Source organism: Echinops telfairi, unplaced genomic scaffold (genome assembly GCF_000313985.2).
Source record: "Echinops telfairi isolate 266 unplaced genomic scaffold, ASM31398v2 ScPeMD7_18;HRSCAF=68, whole genome shotgun sequence".
NCBI classification, from domain to species: Eukaryota; Metazoa; Chordata; class Mammalia; order Afrosoricida; family Tenrecidae; genus Echinops; species Echinops telfairi.
The window spans coordinates 28,178,009-28,201,467 of record NW_022103915.1 but is presented as its reverse complement, the minus strand read 5'-3'; the positions used below and the strand labels follow the sequence as shown (position 1 = coordinate 28,201,467).

The 23,459-nt window shown below is 55.3% G+C and overlaps 1 protein-coding gene across 3 annotated transcripts in view; it reads left to right on the top strand.

Annotated features, from left to right (window-relative positions):
- The window catches only part of TMEM63C (transmembrane protein 63C), a 72,450-nt gene that overhangs the window by 37,881 nt on the left and 11,110 nt on the right, over nt 1–23,459 (top strand). For all 3 annotated transcript variants that reach the window (XM_045288074.1, XM_045288072.1, XM_045288073.1), the window contains exons 7-18: nt 3,172–3,314; nt 5,051–5,099; nt 6,824–6,932; nt 8,924–8,997; nt 9,512–9,592; nt 9,675–9,798; nt 10,700–10,833; nt 12,461–12,583; nt 13,144–13,297; nt 15,515–15,621; nt 16,597–16,683; nt 17,181–17,246. In XM_045288074.1, coding sequence (XP_045144009.1) covers nt 3,172–3,314; nt 5,051–5,099; nt 6,824–6,932; nt 8,924–8,997; nt 9,512–9,592; nt 9,675–9,798; nt 10,700–10,833; nt 12,461–12,583; nt 13,144–13,297; nt 15,515–15,621; nt 16,597–16,683; nt 17,181–17,246 — 1,251 coding nt within the window. The remainder of the gene's footprint in view (nt 1–3,171; nt 3,315–5,050; nt 5,100–6,823; nt 6,933–8,923; nt 8,998–9,511; nt 9,593–9,674; nt 9,799–10,699; nt 10,834–12,460; nt 12,584–13,143; nt 13,298–15,514; nt 15,622–16,596; nt 16,684–17,180; nt 17,247–23,459) is intronic.

Genomic DNA, 23,459 nt, shown 5'->3' with positions numbered 1-23,459 from the left:
GCCTCCATGCCCACCTCAGCAGTCATCCCCCCATGCCACCCTATGAGCCACATCTTGCTCCCCAGACCATAGAGTGGGGGGCCCAGGGCCTTGGGAGTCCCATGGTGGGCTTAGTAGCAGCAGCCTCTGGCATTTGATCCCAAAGCAACTGATGGGAGGCCCTCCATGATCTTGGGCTCCAGGCCTCCTGGACCGTGGCCGGTGTCCCCAGGAAGGGCCGTGACTCATTGGTGTGCTTCAGCAGCTGGGCTCCTCGCTCACACCCGCACGGGGTGGAGAGAGAGCCATGCATTGCTTTGTTGGGGCTTGGGGCACACGAGCTGTATAAACGGAAAGACTGCAGAGACATGGGCCCACCTTCATCCCTCATCCCCTCCCACAACACCTCTCTGCCAGGACGGCCTCCACCAGCAACCCGAAGGGAGGTGTCCTTTTTACCTCTCCGAGGATGCACGTGAATGTCGGGGCTCTTGCCCGGGCAGTGCGGGATCACAGAGAGGTTCCGGGCACTGCAAGTGCAGAACAATCCATGCGGTGGCCTGACAGCCGCTGGGCCAGCCCCATGCCCGGGTACATGGGGGTGCCCGGCCCCACCCGAGCTGACCACACATCAGGTGCCAGAGAGAAGGAAGCCCTCGGGGCAGTGTGGGAGCCCCCAGCGGTGCCCATGGCTGACACACCCAGCCGGGAACCAGAGGTGATGGTTCAGTCCACCCTGAGGCGCCGTCGAATAAAGGCCTGATCATCTGCTCCTGAAACCTCAGCCCTCACAGACACGCAGGGTGGGATGACTCCTTGGCCTCTGGGTGTGGGGGGTAGTTTGGAGTGGACATTGTGGATTGTCCCTGCTGCCCAATGACACGCCAGTGGGTGTGCTCAGGGGGAGAGCGGCCACGTAGTTCGGGCCGAGAGTAGGAGGCGTGTGGGACAGGCACCCAAGCTGCAGGGGACGGCGCCCCTGGGTTACTATGGGTGCAGGTGAGTGTGAGATTCAGACCACTGGGAAGGCACAGGCAGTTGTTGATATGTCCTGTGTGTGCTCAGGCCTGTTGGTGCCTGTTAGATACCAGTGTGTGCAGGGGTGTGAGTCTGTCTGGCTGTCTGTCAGTGAGGGTCCCACCATCAGGAAGCCAGATCCAGGAAAGAGGAAGGGGAGGCGGCCTGATGTGTCCACTACCCACTGAGAATAGTCCCGTGGAAGACAGTGCCCAGCAGTTCCCATGCAGCATCGAGGAAGCCAGACTCTCAGAGGCAAAGGTCAACAAGACTCATGCTAAGTCGTCATGGGCAGGGTCCAAACGCCGGTCCAGGGCCTGTGGGAGATAGTGAGATTCTTTCCGATGGGATTTTAGGGCAAGTGTGGTTTTGATCCAGGCCTTGAAGAATGGGAAGTTTTGACATGTGGAGAAAATATGGAACTGTTCAGCAGCGGTTCTCAACCTGGAGGTCGCGGCCCCTTTGGGGGTCAAACTACCTTTCATGGGGTTCGCCCAATTCATAACAGTAGCAAAATGATAGTGATGAAATAGCAACAAAAATGTTATGATTGGGGAGTCACCACAACCTGAGGAACTGAATGAAAGGGTCGCGGCATGAGGAAGGTGGAGCGCCTCTGGTATACAGGAAGGGACTCTCCGGTGGGATGCTAATGCAGAAAAGCAGCCCGTCGAATGCCGTGCCTGATGGCATCACCAGGTCAGACACCAAGAAGCTGCAGGAAATTACCCCAAAGGCTCAGTAGCCAAAGGCTTAGCTTCGGTGTGATGGTAGGCTAAGGCTTGGCCGTTCTGCGTTCTCCTGAGCGTCCCAAAGAAGCAGTGCTACGGCTCCTTTCCTTCTTAATTGAAGGGCAGCACACGTGCAGAAAAGTGCACAAAAGTGAATGAATGTCCAGCCCAGGGTCTGCAGCCACCCATTTCCCAGAAGCCTCTGCCCACTTCCTCCCAGGCCCCAGCCTGGGCCTCCCTCCTTCCCAAGAGTCATCAGTAGCCTGACTTTTAAATATGGTTTGGTATTGCTTGGCTTGTTTGCTTGTTGTTTTTAACATTATAGATTGTTTGGTTTTATGCCTGACATACCTCATGTCTCACTCAGTGTTGTTGTGTGAAGTTTAGCTGCTGGCTACTCATTTTTATCACTGTGTAGTGTGGGTGTCTCAGAATTCGTATGTCCGTTCTACTGTTGTGAGATATTTAAGTTGCTTCTGGTGTAAGTCTGACGCAGAATCGTATGCTGTGTGCTCTGGCGTACACACCGAGGCACACCCTTGCGAGGTCACGGTGCTATGTTGTCGGGTGCCATCAAGGTGGTTCCAACTCATGGCAACCCAGTTCCACGTACAACAGAAAGAAACACCAGCCCCCCAGTTGTTCTGCGTGCGGCCCATTGATGCAGCCACTGGGTCAATCCAACCCACTGAGAACCTTCCTCCTCTTTGCTGACCCAGCACGGTGTCCCTCTGCAGGGACTGGTCCCTCCTGAGGAGTCCAAACAGGGGGACGAAATCTCACCATCCTTGCTCCCAAGGTGCACTCTGGCTGATTTGTGGCTTCACAGGGTATGTCCAAAGTCCCCTTCAGCAGGCAGTGCCCCCCGTTATCCAAAGTGCTCTGCCGGTGCACACACACCCAGAAATGTTGGAGAGCTCCTAGTGCCCCACATTCTGGCCAACACTTGGTACTGTCCAACTTGAAAATGTTAGCCCACCTGGTGTAAGTGGCTGATAGCTTAATTTAATTCAAGGGATTTAAAGAAAACTTTTTTTTTAAAGAAACCTTTTTGAACAAGTGGATGCATCCTGATAGGGAATTTTCAGATGTTCTGATTTAACTCAAGGGGTGTAAGGAAACTTTTTAAAAATAAAATAGGGTGCTTCTTTATATTAGCGCCTTGTGCAACGCGTGCACCCAGCAGTCCCTCAAAGAGCATTTAAAGAAGTGATCAAAGCAAGAAACTGCATGTTTGACGGCAAGAGTGCCCCTGGCTTGCTGCTAACTGCTTCGCTGTTCAGCGCACTCAGGCGTCACTGAGGCCTTGGCCCACATTAAAGTCAGAACTTGGGGTCGGCGGGAGGGGCCCTTGGTCATGTTCTTTCCCTTTCCCACACCTCCCCGACTCAGCTGGCGGCCACCCCGGCTCCTGAGACGTGTCCTCCTCTGTGCATCCCCCCAGGAACGAGGACCTGGTCAGCAAGTGCGGCAACGACGCGCACATCTACATCATGTTCCAGTACCACCTCATCACCTTCGTGCTCATCCTGTGCATCCCCTCGTTGGGCATCATTCTGCCCATCAACTACTTTGGAACTGTTCTGGGTAGGTGGCGCGTAGGAGGGCCCCGGCACTGGGTCACGATGAGGCCTGAGGCACGGCCTGGCAGGTGGCACGGAGTTTGGGTTTAGGCATGGGGGAGGGAGGTGTCTAGAAATCTGAATGTTGTTCTCGACTCCCACCTAACCTAGAGGCTGGAGGTTCAGGCCCACCCCCAGCGCCACAGAAGAAAGGTCTGACGTCTGCCTCTGGCTATAGATGATAGGAAAATCGTGTAGGGCTCAGGGCCACGCCGGCACACGTGGCTCGCCGTGAGTTGGCATTGCGCTGACAACAGTGGGTTTGGTTCAGGGTGCAGACAGCTAGTGGTTTAAGGTGACCAGACGTCCCGATTTTTAACAATTTTCCCAACGTCCTGCAGCATTTTTAAAAAGTCCCGATTTTTTTAAAAGAATGCACGACAAGCTAGGGTATACGGTTTTCAGCTGACATGTTGCTATTTCGCCAGGATGTGAGTTTTATCAATGGTGTCCCGCTTTACCAATGTTAAAATCTGGTCACCTTATAGTAGTTGTGTGTGATGCCAGGCATGCACTTCAGTCTTTCACGTGCCAACTCGATGATGCCAACATGCCCCCTAGCGGAAGGTGCTGGGCCCCTTCAGGTGTGGCACCTGGCAGGCATCTGGGCCCATTCAGCCTGAAGCGGCATATTCATTCATGTCTGCAGCGGCACCTGGCCAGGGGTGTGTGGAGTCCCTTTGATGGCATGTGGCCCACTGAAAAGGTCCCCAAATAGGACTCCTCCAGGTGGGCACAGCACAGCGAGTGCAGACTTTGCCTCCGAGGACTTCCGACCGCTCTCGTCACACCAGGGCGCACCCTTCCAACCAAATAACAGAAAAGCCAGGCTCTGGATGCCGGCCCCACAACCCTTGCCCACATTTGCTTCCCCAGAAACACCTCTGCCCAACCTGGCAAGTCACTGAATAGTCTCTTGGGTGGATCAGTGTCTGCAGCCCTCATGTCCTCAAGAGATAACCCCTGGCAGTGCCCAGCATGGTGTCTGAGACACCCTGGGCGCTCAGTGACCTTCACCCATCACAGGGAAGACAGACAAGGGGCTCTGTGTGGCCACAGAAGCGGGCTGGGTAGAATAGCACCATAATCCCTCAGGTGACAGCCGCGTCTCCTCAGCCCGTGGTAGCCAGCCCTTCCTGAACTTTGCGTGGCCAGTGGGTGTCCACTCCCAGAGTCAGCCATATCTCAGTCCTATTTCTGCGGGTCCTCCTCCAGAAAGCCAGTGTGGTGGCAAAGGTCATGTCTTGGAGGATGTTGGGAAATGTCCCGTAAAACCTGGAGGTGGCCAGACCAACAGGGACTCTCCTTGGCCTGGAGGACTGGCTCGGAACAAGGCAACTCCCCCTGTCCTGAGTGTGGGGCTCTTGTGGGGACTGCCGTCCCTGCTGCTGGTGGTGCTGACATTCCCGTAACAGCCCCTGGCTGGTTGCCTGGCTGGCTGGCTCCAGTGTGCCACCCGGCACTGGGGATGCCGTGTGAGCCTCGGGCCCCTCCTGGCGTGGTGCCCTGGCCAGCAGTCCCAGAGAGCACCCGGGCCTCTGTGGTTTCTGGTGGAGGCAGGGTTCCCAGCAGGGACTTAGAAGAGTACCAGGACATAGACAAGCATCCCCAGACCCGGACGTTCCTGTCGCCTGGGCATTCTGGCACCCCCACAGCTGCCCAGGGTCCAGGCTCACAGGCACCCACTCTCTTCTCTTCCAGACTGGAATAGTCACTTCGGCCGGACCACCATTGTCAATGTCTCCACAGAGTAGGTACCTGATCTTCTTACCTCCCACTCACTGCCTGGGGGCGCCAGTGGGGACAGGAGGACCAGTGAGTCTGTCCATCACGTGGGCACTGCCTTCCCTGAGAGGGGCCTGGCTTCCCAGGCCTTCCAGGGGTGGAGTGGGAGGTCAATGGTCATGTTCTCTTGATGGGAAAAGACTCCAGGAGTCTCGATGTCCCCATCTCTGTAATGGGTAGAATTACCCAAACCAGCCTCTCCTGTCGGGTATGAGGGGATGGGCCTATCGGCCTTGCATGCCCACCTCTGAAGAGGCGAGAACCTTCTATGGAGGAGGGGCTTGGGGTCCCATTTCCCCCCCACATCAGGAGATGTCAGCCCTATGTGTCTGAAGCCTGTGCCTGAAGCTCCCCCACAGCACAGGGACACTGGAGTCCCAGGACTTGAGGCCATGCCCATCTCTGCCACTAACGGGGACTGTGCACCTTCCCTCTCCTCCGTGGAGATGGAGGAACAGGGGGACGTGATCGCTAAGCCCCTTCAACCCCCACCCATCACAGTCCACAAAGCCGATGGAATTAACTATCAGCCAACCTGACTGGTGGCCAAACCAATTTGCACTGAGCAAAATGTGACCCTACTGTGCTATGCTGAGGAAATAAGTCTACTCGGTGTCTGGGCCAGGCTTGGCAGACTTCCTGACACAGCTAAAGAAGCAGTTTTAACAGGTGGGGCCCCCACACACCTGCTCCACCTTTTCCCCCAAGCCCTCAGTCCCCTGCACTCTTAGTGTGGCCTGGCTTCTATCGATCGGAACGCTCAAACCACCGGACTGGGGCCAGTCTGCTTCCCCTTCCAGTCAGCTCTCCCTTCCTGCGTCCCTCACCCCCACCCAGGGTGCGACCAGCACCAGCAGAGAGCTGCCAGCATTCCCGGGCGTAGGGGCCAGCACCTTCCTAGCAAAAAAGCAAGCTTTGGCAGAAGCCTCCAGTACCCGTAAACCCACACTCGGCCTGAACCCAGAGTTCTCTCCCTGGAGGCTACGTCACTGTCACCCTGCCTGCTCCGAGGGACAAGGCAGCCAGTCCCACAGGGCGTGTGGTGGGTGGGAAGTCAGGTGGGGCTAGAGCAGATGCAGCCAGTCAGCAAGGCTGTTTCCCCCTCCTGAAGCCTCTCCACTGGAGGCAGGTCCCACTGCTGAGAAGGAGCCTGGCCGAGGCCCCGGGCCGGCCGAGTCACGCGGGTTGGAAGCAGGATGACAAGCATGGCACTTGGTGGCCACTCTGCCTGCCCGGGAAGTCCCAGCTCAGGAGACAGCACCCTCTCCTGTGGGAGACCTCAGGCCCTGCTCAGCTCAAAGTGGCCGCAAAGGCCTGAGTCTGGTCCAGCAGGGAGGAGTCCGAGTGCTCCAGCAGCCCCAGCCTGCTCCACACTGCCACTGCTCTGAGTGACCGTGGGTCCACCACCTGCCCACCTGGCTCTTGTCCTTGTGGGGAAGAGGAAGAGAGTCCCACTCTCACCTGAGGGTGGCGCTGCGCCTACTGAGCACAGCACCAGGGCAAGCACACACTACTCACGAGCCAGTCTTCGCTCGGGTGAGCTGTGCCCTTCTCTCCCCGTGACCACCCCTTCCCAAAAGGCCGGAGTGCCTGCCCTCCCAGCGGGTGGTGCCGAGGCAAGTTTGTGTTGGGTGGGCTCCCACTCCCACCCACAGGGGCTGAGCCCACTCTGCCCCTCATCCCTGGCAGGAACAAACTCTTGTGGGTGCACAGCACCTTGGCCTTCATCTACTTCATCGCCAACGTCATCTTCATGGCTCACCACTGCTTGGGGTTCGTGCCCAAGAACACCCAGAAGGTGAGTCCCCGAGGGCTGCCCCTCAAGCCGGAGTCCCCTCCAAGCCGGGCCTCCCCACCTCCCACCTCTAGATGTGGCTGTGCTGCACACCTGGGGGGCAGGAGTTCACCTGAGCAGGGCAGCCTCTGGCCCTGGTGGGTAAGGGTTGGGCGCACCCTGGTACCTCCAATCCAGCTGGCAAACAGCTGTAGCCCAGGTGCACCCTGTGCACCTCTAGTGCCCTCTGGACCTCCCCACCGTCCAGAACCGAAAGCATCAACAAACACCTGGCCCAGGAGGGCGGTGGGGAGAGGGGGGACATCCTTCCAGAACGCTCATGCACTCTGCTGGACTGCTGGGAGAGTATGGAGATCCGCCCCATCACGTCTCCCCCGATCGGTTCTGGGTGCCCTGCAAAGCAGCCTCCAAGATAAGATTGGAGCAGACGCCAAACAAACTCACTGCATCAAGTCAAGGCCAGCTCAGAGCACCCTTCTGTGTTTCCAAATCCGTGACTCTCTCCAGGGGGTGGAAACCTCATCATCCTCTCGCCGAGCAGCTAGTGGTTTCGAACTGCTGACCTAGAGGCTAGCAGCCCACTACAGCCACCAGGATTGGCGTAGAACCCGTCTAGTTGGAAGGCTCCCTGGAAGCACGGTGGTTAAGCGCTCAGCTGCCGACTGCAAGGTCAGAGGTGTGAACTCACCCACCAGCTTTGTGGACGAGAAGCTCTGCCTGGCAATCTTTCTCTGTAAAGATCACAGCCCAGAAGACCCCCTTGGGACCCTTCTGCCCTGTCACCGGGCCTCACTGTGAGCTGGAACCCACGCCGTGACACCCAGGAATGGAAATCATGGCCTTGAGAGCTGTTTTCAGCAGGGACAACAGGGCCATGGTGACAGGAGATGCAGGGAGCACTTGGTGACAACTCCTCCAGTGCAGGCAGCTGGCCCTTAACCTGGCAGGGCAGCTCAGGCCAGTGTAGAGCACGCACCCCCCATCCGAGGGGTCCCAGCCCAGAATTGAGCTGCCAGTCCTTGGTTCGGGGGGCTGCTCGGAGGAGCAGTAGTGCTTTGTCACCCTGGCCAGTTCTGGACATGGGCGGGCCTTGCTCCCAAGGATGGGGACACTGGCTCAGCCCGGCAGGTGAAGGGATGGTGCAGGCTGACAAAGCACCCCCATGGGGCCGAGAGGAGGGTGCAGGGTATCACTGGCTCAGCTTCCAGAGGATGGAGCCACTTACCCCACCCAGGACACGAGTGCTTCTTCCCTGCCAAGTGACGGCCAGTGCTTCAGGCTGTGGGTGTGGGCACCTCTGGCCCTTCTGGGCTTGGCTACTTCAGCCCTCCTTCACGTCACCAGACGTGCCCTTCATGACTGCCACTTCTGGTAGCAGCTCACTAGGCTGCCCTCCTGGGGGGATGGCTCAGAAAGATAGTCCCCACTGCTGAGATGAAGCCTGGCACTCAAAAGAGCTCCCCCCAAGTCCTGCTTGCCCCCCATGCTCTCCCCCATCCACCCCTAAATAACTGTGGGGCTGCCCCTGGTGACTCGGAGCCTCTCCCTAGTACTAGTGGGAGTAGGGGGAGTTCTTCACAGCCATAGGGAGGGCAGAATGACCACTGGGGCCTGTGGGCAGCCCATGAGCAGCTCTTCCCAGTCCTGGCATCTGGCCCCCACCCCACCTTCCGGCCCTGCCTCCCTGGACCACAGCCATCCCTGTGCCCACAGCCAGGACATAGGAAACCACACAGGCTCAGCAGCCCGCCATCCCTGTGCCCACAGCCAGGACATAGGAAACCACACAGGCTCACCAGCGGGCTGCTGACCACAGGGTCACTTGTCTCAGCTGGGGCACCACAGACCAGGGGAGCGGGTCGTTGGCTGACCAGGCAAGGCTGTGCCAGGGGGCGCTGGTACGTAGCCACCTGAGCCTCGCCCTCCTGCTCAGCTGACCCCACTCTCCAGGAACCTTCTGCTCATATCTTTCTCCATCGGCCCTCCCCACCCAGGTCACAAAGACACTGATGGTCACCTATGTCCCCACGGAGATCCAAGATCCCGAGCTCATCAGCAGACACTTTCAGTAAGCGGGAGCTGGGCGGAGGCAGGGAGTTCCCAAGTGGACACCGGCTGGTGGAGGAGCCCGGCCCAGGTGGTGGCTCTCCTTGGGCTAGCTCAGGGGCAGCCCTCTAGAACAGGCTTTGGGAATTCAGGGAGTTGCCTGCATGGCATTGGGGTGACACGGGTGGGGCTAACTCTCCTGTCCCCTAGTGCTCCAGGTGAGCCTAAGTAGCCCCTGGGCTACTTTAGAGCAGGTCCTCTTGAGACATCCTGTCGGACCCCCAGTTCCTAGCCCCAGGGACACGCCACCGAGCACATGGTCTCTCAGAAAGCGTCTCTCTTCTGGGGACTCTGGGGCTGTGTTGGACCATCTGGGAAGGATGTGCCCCCTCCGAGGAACAAGGGCAGAATCTCCCACCCCCAGATCGGGGACCTGGGCTGCTGAGCCCCGTGGGCTGCAGAGCCGAGCAGGGCCAGAGGCAAGGGAGGCATGTCCAGCCCCCTGGGCTGACCTGAGCTCATGTTTTCGGCTGCAGGGAGGCCTATCCAGGGTGCGTCGTGACCAGAGTCCACTTCTGCTATGATGTCCGGCATCTGATTGACTTGGACGACCAGAGGTAAGATGGCAGCAGGGCCGGGGCCCGGGGGAGAAGGGGAGGATGTGTTGGCCACTAAGCTAGCTGACCTGCCCGCTGACAGGCGCCACGCCATGCGGGGCCGGCTGTACTATGCCGCCAAGGTCAAGAAGAGCGGAAGGGTGATGATCAAGACGCACCCCTGCTCCCGGCTGTTCTTCTGCAGCTGTTGCTTCTGTTTCAAAGAGGTAAGGGGCACGTCCCTGGGGGAGGGGCTTGGGCCCAGTCTCACTGACTTTCTCTCCACCATGCCCCACCTCCCTGCTGAGCTTGCTCCTCCCAGGCCACCTCCAGGGCAGCAGGAGACTTGTTCCTCAGCGCCCTCTCCCCCAGGTGGACGGCCAGGAGCCTGCCGGCTGTTGGCTGTTGACTTCCCCTGCTAGAACAAGGGCCTGTGAAGTCCAAGGGCCTTCAGCTGCCCCAGCTGCTGGCAGGGCCTTGGAGACTGTAAAGGCGGAACTGAGGGACAGGGACAAAGACGGACATAACTGACAGGACAAGGGAGAGCAGAAACAGAAATAGCTGTTTTTAGGGGTTAGGGGAGCTCCAGGACGGTTCCGTGACCCAGGCCAACAGGTCAGGGAAGTCGTGCTCAGCAGCTGGGGGCGAGGGTTTTTAAAGGGGTGGTGACGAATGTATGGCAATTAGCACATGGGGTCTGGAAACTGGGAGAATTGCTTGTCGTGGAGGCTTTCTTTGAACCAGGAACATCAGGTTTTCACCGGTTATCTTCTCTGGCGCCGGCTGCTGCTGGCCTCTGGGACGTGCAGGGAAGCACGTGCAGGGCCCGGACCTGCTTCAGCGTAGTCCAAACGGGGGCTACCTAGTTCAGACCCGGCCCCAACAGAGCCCATCCTGCCCCAACCAGTCCCGAAAAAAGAATCAGCCCCGTTATGAAAATCCTGCAAATGCATTGGACCCCTTTCTCGGGCTGTGCCCTGCTTTCCCCCGGAACTCCTCGCTGGGTCCTAACTCCGTCCTGCTCTAGGCCTGGGACCTTGGCCGGAAGTTCTGGGGGCAGGTGGGGGCTGAGCCACCGCGGTGTGGCCTCCAGGTCCGGCCCGGTCTGAAGGCCACGTGCTGCCCCAGGTGGATGCAGAGCAATACTACAGCGAGCTGGAGGAGCAGCTGACGGACGAGTTCAACGCCGAGCTCCACCGCGTCCGGCTGAAGCGCCTGGACCTCGTCTTCGTCACCTTCCAGGACGCCAGGATGACCAAGCAGTGAGCACTGCGCCTGCTGGGCCCTGAGAGGGGGCTCCACTGCTCCTCCGACACCGTCCTCCCCCCAGCTCCCACCCCCATTCCAGCCAAGGCAGGGAGGCAGGAGGAGGAACCCCCAGCTTGCCACCTCCTCACAGCTGCCACCTTGCCTTCCAGAGAATGGCCATCGTTGTCACCAGGGAGACCCAGGGTCTGGGCTCCTGGCTCCCCCATGCCCCTGCTTCAGCAGAGGGGCAGGGTGACCTTCGACTTCTTGCTCCTCTCTAGGACATCAGCAGGAACACATCCATTTCCTCCCTCTTGCCCATGTGTCACCCCCCCCCCCTTTTCTCAAGGACAGTGCCAGAGAGAGCCCTGCGGGGCTTTCTTCCCTCCTGCCTCCCGAACTCATAGTTCTACGGTCTCATCTCTCCTCCGCCCCAGCCCGGAGCAGCTCAACAGCGAGCAGGGTTAGGTCCACTCTGGAAGGTTCCAGAAGAATTCTTAGAAGGGGGTGTTCAAGAGGCCCCTGGCCCTGTGCTACCTGGAGCTTCACGTAGTCCTAAGGGTTCAGATAACCCGGCTGAGGTATGCCCTGGAACCACCAAGGAGGGGCAGGTGCTGGCAGGCACTGGAGCCCAGGTGCTGGCTTCCTTGAACATACTTCTGCCGGAGTTAAGCCTCAGCGCTGCTTCTACCAAATGGCAGCATGTCAGAAAACGAGCAAGATCATCATGTGTTGTGTTGCTTTCTACATCATACGCGCTACCTAGACCACAGACAGTCCTTCTCTCCACCCTTTGGGAGGCGGGGAAGGGAGGTATCGAACGACTCAGGGCCTTGCAGAAGGGCATCTTGTGACCCTGACCTAGGCAGCCCCCCTTCCTGTGCAGGGCTGGGGTGCTCTGTGATCAGACAGGACCGCCGTGGCAAGGACGAGGCGGTGTTGCACTTGGTTGCAGAGAGCAGGGGCTGATTCAGTCTCCCTGGACATGAGCCTGATGGTTGCCGCTTGGCACCTCGGTGGTTCCAGGGCAACACCTTAGCCGGGTTATCTGTGCCCTTAGGACTATGTGAAGGTCCAGGTAGCACAGGGCCAGGCACACAGAGGAAGCTTGGTCCCTGGCAGCTATTGACAGGAAGAGGAGGTTTGAATCAGCGCCTCTCATGTTACTCTCAGAAGCCCTGGTGGCATAGTGCTTGGGCCTTGGTCTGCTAACTGCAAGGTCAGCAGTTCAAAACCCCCAGCTACTCCACAGAAAGATGGAGCTTTCTACTCCCCATCTCGGAAACCCACAGGGTCAGTTCTACCCTGTCCTGTAAGGTCGCTATGAGTCAGCATGGACTCAGTGGCAGTGGTTGTTGGTCCCTTTAATCTCGAAGTGCTGTAGAAAGAGCTCGCCCACATGTTGACCCAGCTAAGAGCAGAAGGCATTTGCTGAGAACCATGTGGCACCCTCACATTGCCCCCTCCCTCCAGCCACGAGCCATTAGGAGCTACTCACCCCTTAGGTCCGAGGTGACATACCCAAGTCCTCAAAAGTCCCTGGCAAGCTGGTCACGGCGGCCATGGGACACTGGCATGAGATCTTCCCTATCCTGACGCCCTCACTGCAGCCCTCTGTCTCCCCTCCTCCCCGCCTTGCAGCATCATGGAAGATTATAAGTTCGTCCACTGTGGTGTACGCCCCCATCAGTCCTCCGTGACCACCGCCGTCAAATCATACCACTGGAGGCTCACCATCGCCCCACACCCCAGAGACATCATTTGGTAAGGCCCCCCCACTTCCCCTCTACTTTGAGGCCTCTGGGCTGGAAGAGAGCAACGGGGCAGGACAGAAGGAGAGACCTTCTCTCCTAGGTCCTCCATGGGGACTGAGCCCAACACTATCCAAACAGGACACCCCCCAAGGCTGTGCCTTCCCAAGCAGTGCAGCCTCTTCATACCCCCAAACTCACCCTCACAAGTCGGAAGGCCCCCCACCTTGGGGAAAGGCTTTCCTGCAGCAAGAACCCATGCCGAGTTCCCCTATGCAATATACTCAGATGGAGTCATGGTTCTGCAGTGAGCTGCGAACCGCAAGGTCGGCGGTTCAAAACCACCAGTCACTGCGAGGAAGAAAGAGGAGGCTTTCTACTCTGTAAAGAGTCACAGGCTTGGAAACCCACAGGGCCACTTCTGCCTTCATCCCCAGGGCAGTGGGACTTCCTCTGAGTCAATAGCATGGCTGACTGGGAACTGGGCAGCCCGGCGGGCGACCGTTGGCATGCACGTGGGCTGGCTGTGAGGGCGGGTACACGGGGTCCTGAGTGCGCTCCCTCCCTCCCCAGGAAGCATCTGTCCATCCGCCACTTCTTTTGGTGGGCCCGCTTCCTCGTCATCAACGCCTCCCTCTTCTGCCTCTTCTTTTTCCTCACCACACCTGCTATCATCATCAACACCATCGACATGTACAACGTCACCCGCCCCATCGAGAAGCTGCAGGTGCCTTCTCTGCTCAGGCCAGGCCTGGGGGCCCCAGGGAGATCAAAGAAGAACTCAGGCGAGGACGGGATGGGGGCCCGCTGGGACCCGGCTACAGAGCCCTGACTGCACACCAACAGCACGGTGGCAGCGGCAGTGGTATCCATGCTGGAGTTATTTTCTCCAAAGCGGGTGAAACTGGGCTCACCGTAGGGGGCTGGGACTGGAGAGGAAAGGTCAGCGGTGGATGGGGCAGGGGAGCACGAGCAAGAGGCAGGTCCTAGGGGTGGGCTTGGCGGCTTCCAGAGACAGGAGCACCCTGCGTCAGCAGGAGGTTCGAGAACCCACTGGACAGGGTGTGGCAAATGTGAGCTCTCTGGGGCTGGGGTCTCCGGTTTGCGTGGTGAGGTGTAGAGATGAGGAAGCCCCGCTCTGAGATGGACAGGAGACCTGCATGGTCTCCAGTTCCCTGCACACATCCATCCCAGACGCCGCCCTGGGGCCTGTGGCACCTGCCCAGGAACTGCAAGCCTGCCTTGTGCTGACCGCTGACCAGGGAGTTCAGAGGATGCCCAAGCTCTGGCATCCCCAGGTGGCACAAAGGTACTTGCAGACAGGTTGGCAGTTCAGAGCCACCCAGACAGCCCTCAGAAGGCAGACTTCCCAAAGTTCCTGTCTTTACAAACCCTGCTCGGCAGGCCTGCTCTCCATGCGCCCAGCCCAGCCTTGACAGCAGCAACCCGGGCAGAGGCCGCTGCAAAGCTGAGCAGTCACCTCCTCAGATAGGGTCCCATCCTGTTCCCTGCAACACACACACAGCCATCACCCTGGGTACACACACACACACACACACACACACACACACACACACGCCATCACACATCACTTGCTCACACACATGCTCACATGCACATATTCATGCATGTGCTTACACACATGTTCACATGCACACACGCTATATCACATACACTCACACACTCACCTACATGCTCCCCCACATGCAAGAACTCACACATGCTTTCACATCGACACATTCACACACTCGCACATGTACTCACACATATGTTCACATGCGTCTAGTCATGCCCTCATACATGCTCACGCACATGCTCATATGCTCACACACTCCTTCATGTTCACACTGGCACACATGCTCACACTCACCATCATACATGCACACGTACACCCACTCACATGTGCACTTGCACATTCTCACACTCACATACACTCGTGCATGCTTATATGCTTACACACTCACACATCCCATCAGACATGCACACCTGTATGCACGCATGTATACTCACACACACATTCACATGCTAGCATACTCACACATACACTCCCATGCATTCTTTTTTTCTTTTAAACATTTTATTAAGGGCTCATACAGCTCTGTAACAACCCATACGGCAACTGTATCAAGCACCTTGGTACATATGTTGCCATCATTATTTTCTAGACATTAATTTTCTATTGAGCCCTTGGTGTCAGCTCCTCTCTTTCCCCCTAGCTCCCCCCTCATGGACCCTTGATAAATTATAAATTATTACTATTTCCATATCCTACACCAACCACTGTCTCCCTTCCCCCACGGTTTGTTGTTTTCCCCCGGAGGGGGTGGTGCAGTTATGTGTCGATCACCGCAATCGGTTTCCCCCTTCACATGTGTTCTTATATGTTCACACCCTCATATGCCATCATCCATGCTCACAAACACACACTCACACAGACACACACACGCTCACTCTCACATTCTTATATGCTCACACCCTCATATGCCATCATCCATGCTTACAGACACACACTCACACATGTGCTCACACAGTCATACATATGCTTACGCACCTCACCTGCATACCTTCACATGCACACACACCGGGAGCCACACCGCTTCTGCTGTTTGCTCTCGCTTCTCCTGCCACGTCCCAATAGGCCCTGAGCAACCTGCCCTCGGGGAGCCTCCATTACTACCCTCACCACGGCCCCTCCTCCACGACTCACGGGATATGAGTAAGGGACAGGTGGGAGACATGACTGACAGCAACTGGCTCTGAGCCCCTGGGAGACCCCACCTGGCCTCAGTGTCAACCTAGCCTGCCCCCAGCTAGACAGTGGCCTGGCCAGGAAGGCCAGCTGAGCATCCTCAGGCTGTGGGAAGCTGGGAAAGGAATCCAGGGTGAAGGAGGAAGAGGATCTTAGTTTGATAGCTGCCCTGGTCCCTCCCCTCTGTCCCTACAGAGCCCAATCGTGACCCAGTTCTTCCCCTCCCTGCTGCTGTGCGGCTTCACGGTGATAATGCCTCTGATAGTCTATTTCTCCGCCTTCCTGGAGGCCCACTGGACCAGGTGAGCAGGGCTCCTGCCCAGCCTGCCCTTCCCCCACCCCCACCCCCACATACCCACACCAGCCTGGTACTTGCTCTGCATGGGGCCTCAGGGACAGGCGCAGGGCACTGAGGAGCAGGGTTGTCCCTGGGTCTCTGGCCTATTCTCTTCTGAGAAAAGGCCATCCCATGAAGAGCAAGGGGCCAAAGCCAGGCCCTCTTTGGACTACACGCAGCTTGAGTGCAGCCCCAAGGGGGTGGCACTGCAGGCAACAAGGAGCAGTGCCAGAGAGGGCATGCCAGTGGAGGGCACCGCATGAGGAGAGAGGACTGGTTTTGGAATGTGAAGTGGGCTGATGTGTCCAGAGCAAAGGAAGCTGCAGGTCCATCCTGCCTACAGAGGCCACGTGGCCTTCTGAACCAGCCTTCTGAACAGCCAGGACCTGACCCACTTGCTCATCCTAACGGTTCCCTGCGACTTGCTAATTGGATAGGAGGGCTTTGACATAACCTGGGGCAGGTGGGGCTGCCCTGGCCAGAAGGCTACATGAGTCTCCAAGTGGTTTTCTGCACCAAAAGTACCTATCTGGCAAGAAGATAGAATGGTAGTCCCAGCAAAAACCCTAACCGGCCTTTATTTGGGCTGAGAGAAAAAGCCAACAAAACAAAACACAAAACTTGTGATGATTATTGAAACTCTACAGGGATCCTGAGCGTCATTGGTAATGGCTCTTTTTAACTCAGAGATTTCTACTACATGGCATGGGTGTGCCCTCCATCTCTGTGTCCAGGGCAGACATTACTAGTCGATCATGAGTTCTCCCCACCACCGGCCTCCTGCTCCGGCACAGCACAGTTCACAGTGCCCTGTGGAGATCAGATTGATGTGCCTGATTTCCTAGCCCAAAGTGCTATCTCTCCCCTCATGATGTTCTTAGGTGATTGGCGATTACCACGTGGCCCTCACTGGTCAACATCTCTCTTTGTTTCCTTCTAGATCAAATCAGAATCTCACCATCATGTACAAGTGTTACTTTTTTCTGGTGTTTATGGTGGTCATTCTGCCCTCGATGGGACTGACCAGGTACCTCACCTCCAACTCAGTCTCCTCTTACATATATTCTATGGTAGTTGCTGAAAATCCCTTCCTCAAATAACAGTCCAGTGAATCTGGGCTTAGCATGGGCTTAATAGTGCAGTGCCTGTCATGGGCTTAGAATTTACCATCCCACTGGGAAGACTAAGGCATGCCTGCCAGTTAACTGACAGGCCAAGATGGTAAGAACACAGCCAATGTGCAGTATCCGTGTAGAAGGGGCAGAGATTACTGTGGGAGAAAAGGCTGATGAAGGTTTGCTGGAGGAAGTGGCCTTGTGTTGGAGGGCTGAAGAGTTAGGGGCAGGGGTGGCCCAGCCCCAAGTAGGAGGAGGAGCAGATAGACTGACCAGCTAGAATCTGAGATGCAAATATTTGGGGGGTTAGGGAAAAGAGGAGGGGAAACCAGGCCAAGAGGAATTGAACCCTAGGCCCTTAGCGCGAAAGTTGACTAACGAATGTCCCTGCCCTTGTTCTTGCCTCTAGTTTGCACGTATTTTTCCGCTGGCTCTTTGACGTCTACTACCTGGAGCAGGCATCTATCCGGTTCCAGTGAGTACTAGCCCACCCAGCCACGGGTTAGCCCACATGCTCACCCAGGCTTCTGTGTGTGACAGGAGCGTCACATGCCTCTGAGTTCAGCATCCTGACTTGCTCTGCTGTTTGTCCCTTGACCAAAAGCCCTGGTGGCGTAGTGGTTACGTCATGGGCTGTGATCGCAAGGTCTGCAGATTGAATCCACCAGCTGCTGTGTGGGAGAAAGACGGGCTTTCTACTCCCGTAAACAGTTACAGTCCCAGTACCTCACAGGGGCAGTTCTACCTCATCCCATAGGGTGCCCTCAATGGCAGTGAGCGGGGTTTGGGGTTTTAACTTTGGTCTGGTTGGCCCTTTGAGCTATCTGATAAAGCCTCGGGGCCCTTTCTCTGAATTCGTTTTGTTTTGTTTTGAAACAATTTTGAAGGCACATAATTTACATACCATACAATCCAATAGTTCAGCCATATCAAGAAGAGCTGTACAATCAGCACCACAATCAACTTGAGAGCAATTTCTTCTTTCTTGTTCATCGTTATCAGCTCCCCATTTCTCCCCCAACCCCCCCTGCCACACCCCCAAGAAACTATTAATCCAGTTACTGTCTCTATAGATTTTCCTATCCTGGATTCCCCATATAGAAACACACACGAACCCTAACAACAATAACAGAGTAAAACCTCAATCGTAAAGAAAGTAGAAAACATGAAACACTGGAATAAACTTTAAATGAATCAAAAAGGAGTTCAAATGAGAAGGTGTTAAATCGTGACCTAAGGACAGGGGCGATGGTCCACTCTCCAGTGCACTGTGCGTGATGGCTGCTCACACCGGGTCTGTGGTCCGAGGGTCTGTGGTCAGAGGGTTCACCGGAGGCTGAACCCAGGTGTAGTTCCCCTTTGCTTTTTTTTTTTTTTAGTGAAACACCTTTGAAGTGGCTCAAAAGGGAGATCAATGAAGTCTCTTTTACATGATCGTAGATTCACAGGAAGCCCAGGGGGAAGTGTCTGGAAGGACCTGTGTCCCTCATCCTCTTCCCCGCAGTGGTCACATCTGGAACACAGTGACGCTGGGACAACCCACGGGCCTTTTCAGTTGCCCTCATTTTGGAATGATGCCTTTCAATGCACAAAGCCAACCAAACTCACTGCCACCGCGGCGGCCCTGACGTACAGCAGCCCTGCAGAACGAGGCAGAACTGCCCTCCGGGGAGTGAAAGCGTTCTCTGTCTCTCTCTCTCTCTCTCTCTCTCTCTCTCTGGTGGTTTCCGAGAGCTACCGTGGAGGTTAGCCCGCTGTAGCCCACTGGGCCACCACGGCTGCATCTCTAAATACCTAAAAGCCCGTGAACTTTGAAGGAAACGAATTCTACTGAAATATAGCCATCAAAATCGTTTAAGAATCAGATTGGTGACATCAGATTCATTGACACGTGTCTTAACAAGGCAGAGCATTTCCAGTACACCCTCAAGCTGAAAGGGTGTTGTTTTAAAGACATCAGCATGAAGGCTGGTGTGACTTAGCCAGGCGTCTCGGACAAGGTATCATGCAGGCCATGGTGGACATCCAGCCACTTTTGACTTCTGGAGTTTCATGTTGCAAATGACATGCAAACCTACTTGTCAAGTGCCGGTAGTCAACTCGTAGCTCATAGCGACCCCCCAGTGACACAGGGTTTGCTAGGAGCCCTGTGGGAGGAGCCCTGGTGATACGGTGGGTTGTGTGTCGGGCTGTTAACCGTAAGATTGGCGGTTCAAAATCACCAGCTGCTCCATGGGAGAAAAATGAAGGTTTCTGCTCCCTTGAAGTCGTAGCTCCTCAGAAATCCCCAGGAGCCCTCCTCCCGACTCCGTGGGGGCGCTCTGATAGTGTTGAGGCTCCCAATGGGAGCAGGTCGCTGGCGCCTTCTCTGACAGAGCTGCTGGGTGAGTTCAAACCACCCACCGCCCAGCTGGCAGCCAGGCCCTGACTTCTCCACGGCCCCTCTAGGGTTCCTGGAAGCGTCTGGCGTTCTCCAAGGTTCCTGCGGTTCCACTGTGATGGGCATGCTGTTTCCCCGGGAGGTCCTTGCGGTTCCTTTGTAGTTCATCTTCAGGACAGTTTCTATCAGAAGGAAAAGGACTGTGAATGCCAGCAAAAAGGACCAACTTCTTGACAGAGTTTGAAACGACACCCACGTGCTCGTGGGTGCGTCTGTACAAGGAAGTGGACAGAATTAGGCAGAGATGGGACATGGAGCCTCCCGGAGACACCCGGGTCACCAGTGAGAGGACTGGCCCCTCGGCTCCATGAGTCCTGGAGCCCTGGTGGCACACTGTGTTCCACACAGGGCCGCTAGCTCCAGGTCAGCACTTGTAAGCCCCCAGGCCACTCTGCAGAAGGAGGAAGTGTTGAGCGACAGCCTCGGGAACCCAAGAGGCAGCTCCGCCCTGCCCCACAGGGCCCCTGTGAGTCGGAATCGACTCGACGGCAGTGAGTTTAGTTTGGGACTTTTTCCACAGCGCATGACTCCTCGTTGAAGTCGGCCAGCTGCCTCAGTAACTGGCTGGCATTTTAAGTGGAGATTGAAAATGCCCATCTTGGGAAATCCAGCAGCAATTCTCCCAACTGCTGTCAGTGTTAAATTGTGACGAAGGCCAATGCTATTGTGTTGTTGCTGTTGTTGTTGTTGTTGTTGTTGTTGTTGTCAGGTGCCATTGAGTCGGTTTGAACCCATAGCCAACCTGTGCCCAGCAGAAGGAAACACTGCACGGTCTGCGCCCATTACTGCAGCCTGTGTCAGCCCATCCTGTGGAGGCGCCCCCCCCTGTCTTCACTGCCCCTCTGCTTCCCAAACAGGATGTCCTTCTCCAAGGACATGTCCAAGGCATTGAAGTCTCTCCGTTCTTGCCTCTAAGGATGGTTCTCGCCATACTTCCTTCCGAGACAGATTGGCTTGCCCTTTTAGCAATCCGTTGTACTTTCAATGTACTTCTCCAGCTCCCCGACTCAAATGCATCTGTTTTTCCACAGCCCTCTAGTCAGTGTGTACTTTTCACATGCGCTGGGTCAGGCACACCTGAGTCCTCCAAGTACATCCTTGCTTTTCAACGCTCTAAAGAGGTCTTGTGCAGCAGATCTACCTAATGCAGCACGTCATTTGATCTCCTGATTGCTGCGTTGATGAGCGTTGATTGCAGATCTTAACAAGAGTGAATCCTCAACAACAACCTGGTCTGCATGTATCCCAACGTTGCCTATTGGTCCAGTTCTGAGCACTTCAGTCTTTACGCTGAGTTGCGATCCATATTGCAGGCGGAAATCCTTGATCTTCATCAGCAAGTGCTTCAAGCCCGCTTCGCTGTCAGCAAGCAAGGTCACGTCATCTCCGCAGGGAAGGTTGTTATAAGCCTTCTTCCCATCCTGATGCCACATTCCTCTTCATATAAGCCAGCTTCTCTGATTATTTGCTCAGCGTACCGATTAAACAAGTATGGTGAGAGGATTCAACGCTGACGCCCACCTTTCCTCGTTTTAAACCATGCAGTATTCCCTTGTTCTGTTCACACAGCTGCCTCTTGTTCCAGGTACATGCATGAACACAAGGAAGGTTCTGGAATGCCCATTCTTCTCAAGGTGATCCGTAGTTTGTTATGGTCCACACAGGTGAATGCCTTGGCACAGTCAATAAAACACAAGTAACCATCTTTCTGGTATTCTCTCCTTTGAGTCAAGATCCGTCTGACCTCAGCAACGATATCCTTATTCCACCTCCTCTTCTGAACCTGGCTTGAAGCTCTGGAAGCTCCCTATCCATGGACTCCGGCAGCCTTTATTGGATGACCCTTCGCAAAATTTTACTTTCACGTGATATCAGTGACGTCGTTCTATCATTTGAGCATTCTGTTGGGTCACCTTTCTTTGGAATGGGCACAGATAGGAGTCCCTTCTAGTCAGTTAGCCAAGTAGCTGCCTTCCACATTGCCTGACATAGACGAGTGAGTGAGTGCTTCCCGTGCTTGTCAGCTTGCTGGAACGTTTCCGTGGCATTCCATCAGTCCTGGGGCCTTGTTTCTGGCTAATGCCTTCAGTGCCGCCTGAACTTCTTCCCTCAGCACCAGTGACTGTGGCTCATGCTCACCCTCCTGAAACAGTGGAACGTCGACTAGTCCTGTTTGGTCAGGTGGCTTTCTGTGTTCTTTCTGTCCTCTTTGAATGCTGCCTGCATTGTTCCCTATGTTGCCCATAGAACCTTTCAGTGTTGCAACTTGAGGCATGAAATTTTCTTGGGTTCGTTCGGTGTAAGGCATGCTGAGTGTGTTGTTCATTTTGATTTTCTAACTCTAGCTCTTTGCACATGTCATTATAATATTTGATTTTTTCTCCTTAAGCTGCCCTTTGAAGACTTCTATTCAATCCTTTGACTTCTTCAGTTCCTCCATTTGCTTTAACTACGCTATAATTAAAAGTAAGTCTCAGAGTCTCCGCTGACACCCACTTTGATCTTTCCCCTTTCCTGCCCTTTAAACAACCTTTGCTTTCTTCGTGGATGATGGTCTTGATGTCCCCCCACAGCTCATGAGCTCTTCCATCCTTAGTGTTCAATAGATCAAATCTGTTCGTGAGCTGTTTTTGAAATTCAGGTAGGATAGACTCAACATCGTCTTTAGCTCTGGTGAACTTCTTTCCATTTTCTTCAGCTTTATCCTGAACTTACAGAGGAGCAATTGACGGTCTGTCCCACCGTCGGCCCCTGGCCTGGTTTTAGCTGCTGACATTGAGCTTCTCCATCGTCTCTTCCCACAGAGGCAGTCTCTCTGACTTCTCTGACTTCTCCATGCGTTGTTGAAAAACAACATTTATTATGAACAAGTCATTGGTCTTGCAAAATGCTATCATGCGATCTCCAGCTTCGTTTCTATCACCAAGTCCACATTTTCCCACTACGGTTCCTTCCTTTGTCTCCAACGTTTGCATTCCAATCACCACTAACTATCCATGCATCTTGATCGCATGTTTGATCAATTTCTGACTGAAATTGGATTCTTCCATTTCTTCCTCACCAGCTTTGGTGGTTGGTGCATCATGTGAATAATAGTTGTATTATTCCAACTAGAGACCCATCCTCTGGCACGAGCCCCGACAATGTGCTGCCTCCATTCATGAGGCCTTCAGTGTCTGGCGAAGTTTCAAGGCCAAGCATAAGGTTTTCAGGGCTCTTTCCTCTGAAGTGGGGACCTGAGTCTTTCATTGCTGTCTGTTCCTAGTCTGGAAGCTCTGCTGAAGCCTGTTCACCATGGGTGACCTTGCTGCCATTTGAAACAGCAGTGACATAACTTCCAGCATCACAGCAAGACACAGTACTGACAGACAAGTGGGGAAATGCTGTTGTCAGATACAGGAACTAACCAGAGGTGATGTGAGTAAACGTGATAAAGTCACGATTAGAGTAGCATGAAAGAGCTCTGGTGACACCGTGGGTTAAGCAGCGGGCTGACAACTGAAAAGTTAGTCATTTGAATCCACCAGCTGCCCTGCGGGTGACAGATGAGGCCAGCTGCTTCCGGCCAGACCAGCATCACTGTGGCTTGTTGTCTGCATTCTCAGGGGAAGAAAAGGGTTAACTGTAGTTAGACCTCTAGTGAAAATAACCAAACTCATTGTCAATGCTGGCTCATGATGACCCTATAGGACGGGGTGGAACTGCCCCTATGAGTTTCCAAGACAGCAACTCTTTGTGGGAGTAGAAAGCCTATCTATCTGACTTCCTCCCAGTGAAAATCAAGTTTGTTGTTTGGGTTTTTTTTTCCCCATCCAAGGTCATGGGACCCCCCCAGAGGTCGACCTCTGGACACTCTAAAGTCTAGGGCTACGGACCCAGGATCAGACACCAGTGCGTGTATCACGCCAGTGCATGTATTCATGTATTCCAAACACATGACTGCATGTAGACCATCCCATCCCTGCTCAAAAGAGCCACCCAGTAACTTCCAATGGTTTTTGGATAGATACAAAGTTTTACCCACCGGTCTGTCTAAAGATGATAGGCTGGTTGAACAATCTGGAGGAGAAAACAACGGGACCGACAGTTCCGGGGAACGTGGGGGGGAGGGGGAGAAAGTGGTGTTAACAAACCCAGGGACAAGGGAACAACAAGTGATCCAAATTGGTGGTGAAGTGGGTGTGGGAGGCCTGGTAGGGCATGATCAAGGGGAATGTAACAAAGAGGAATTGCTGAAACCCTGGTGGG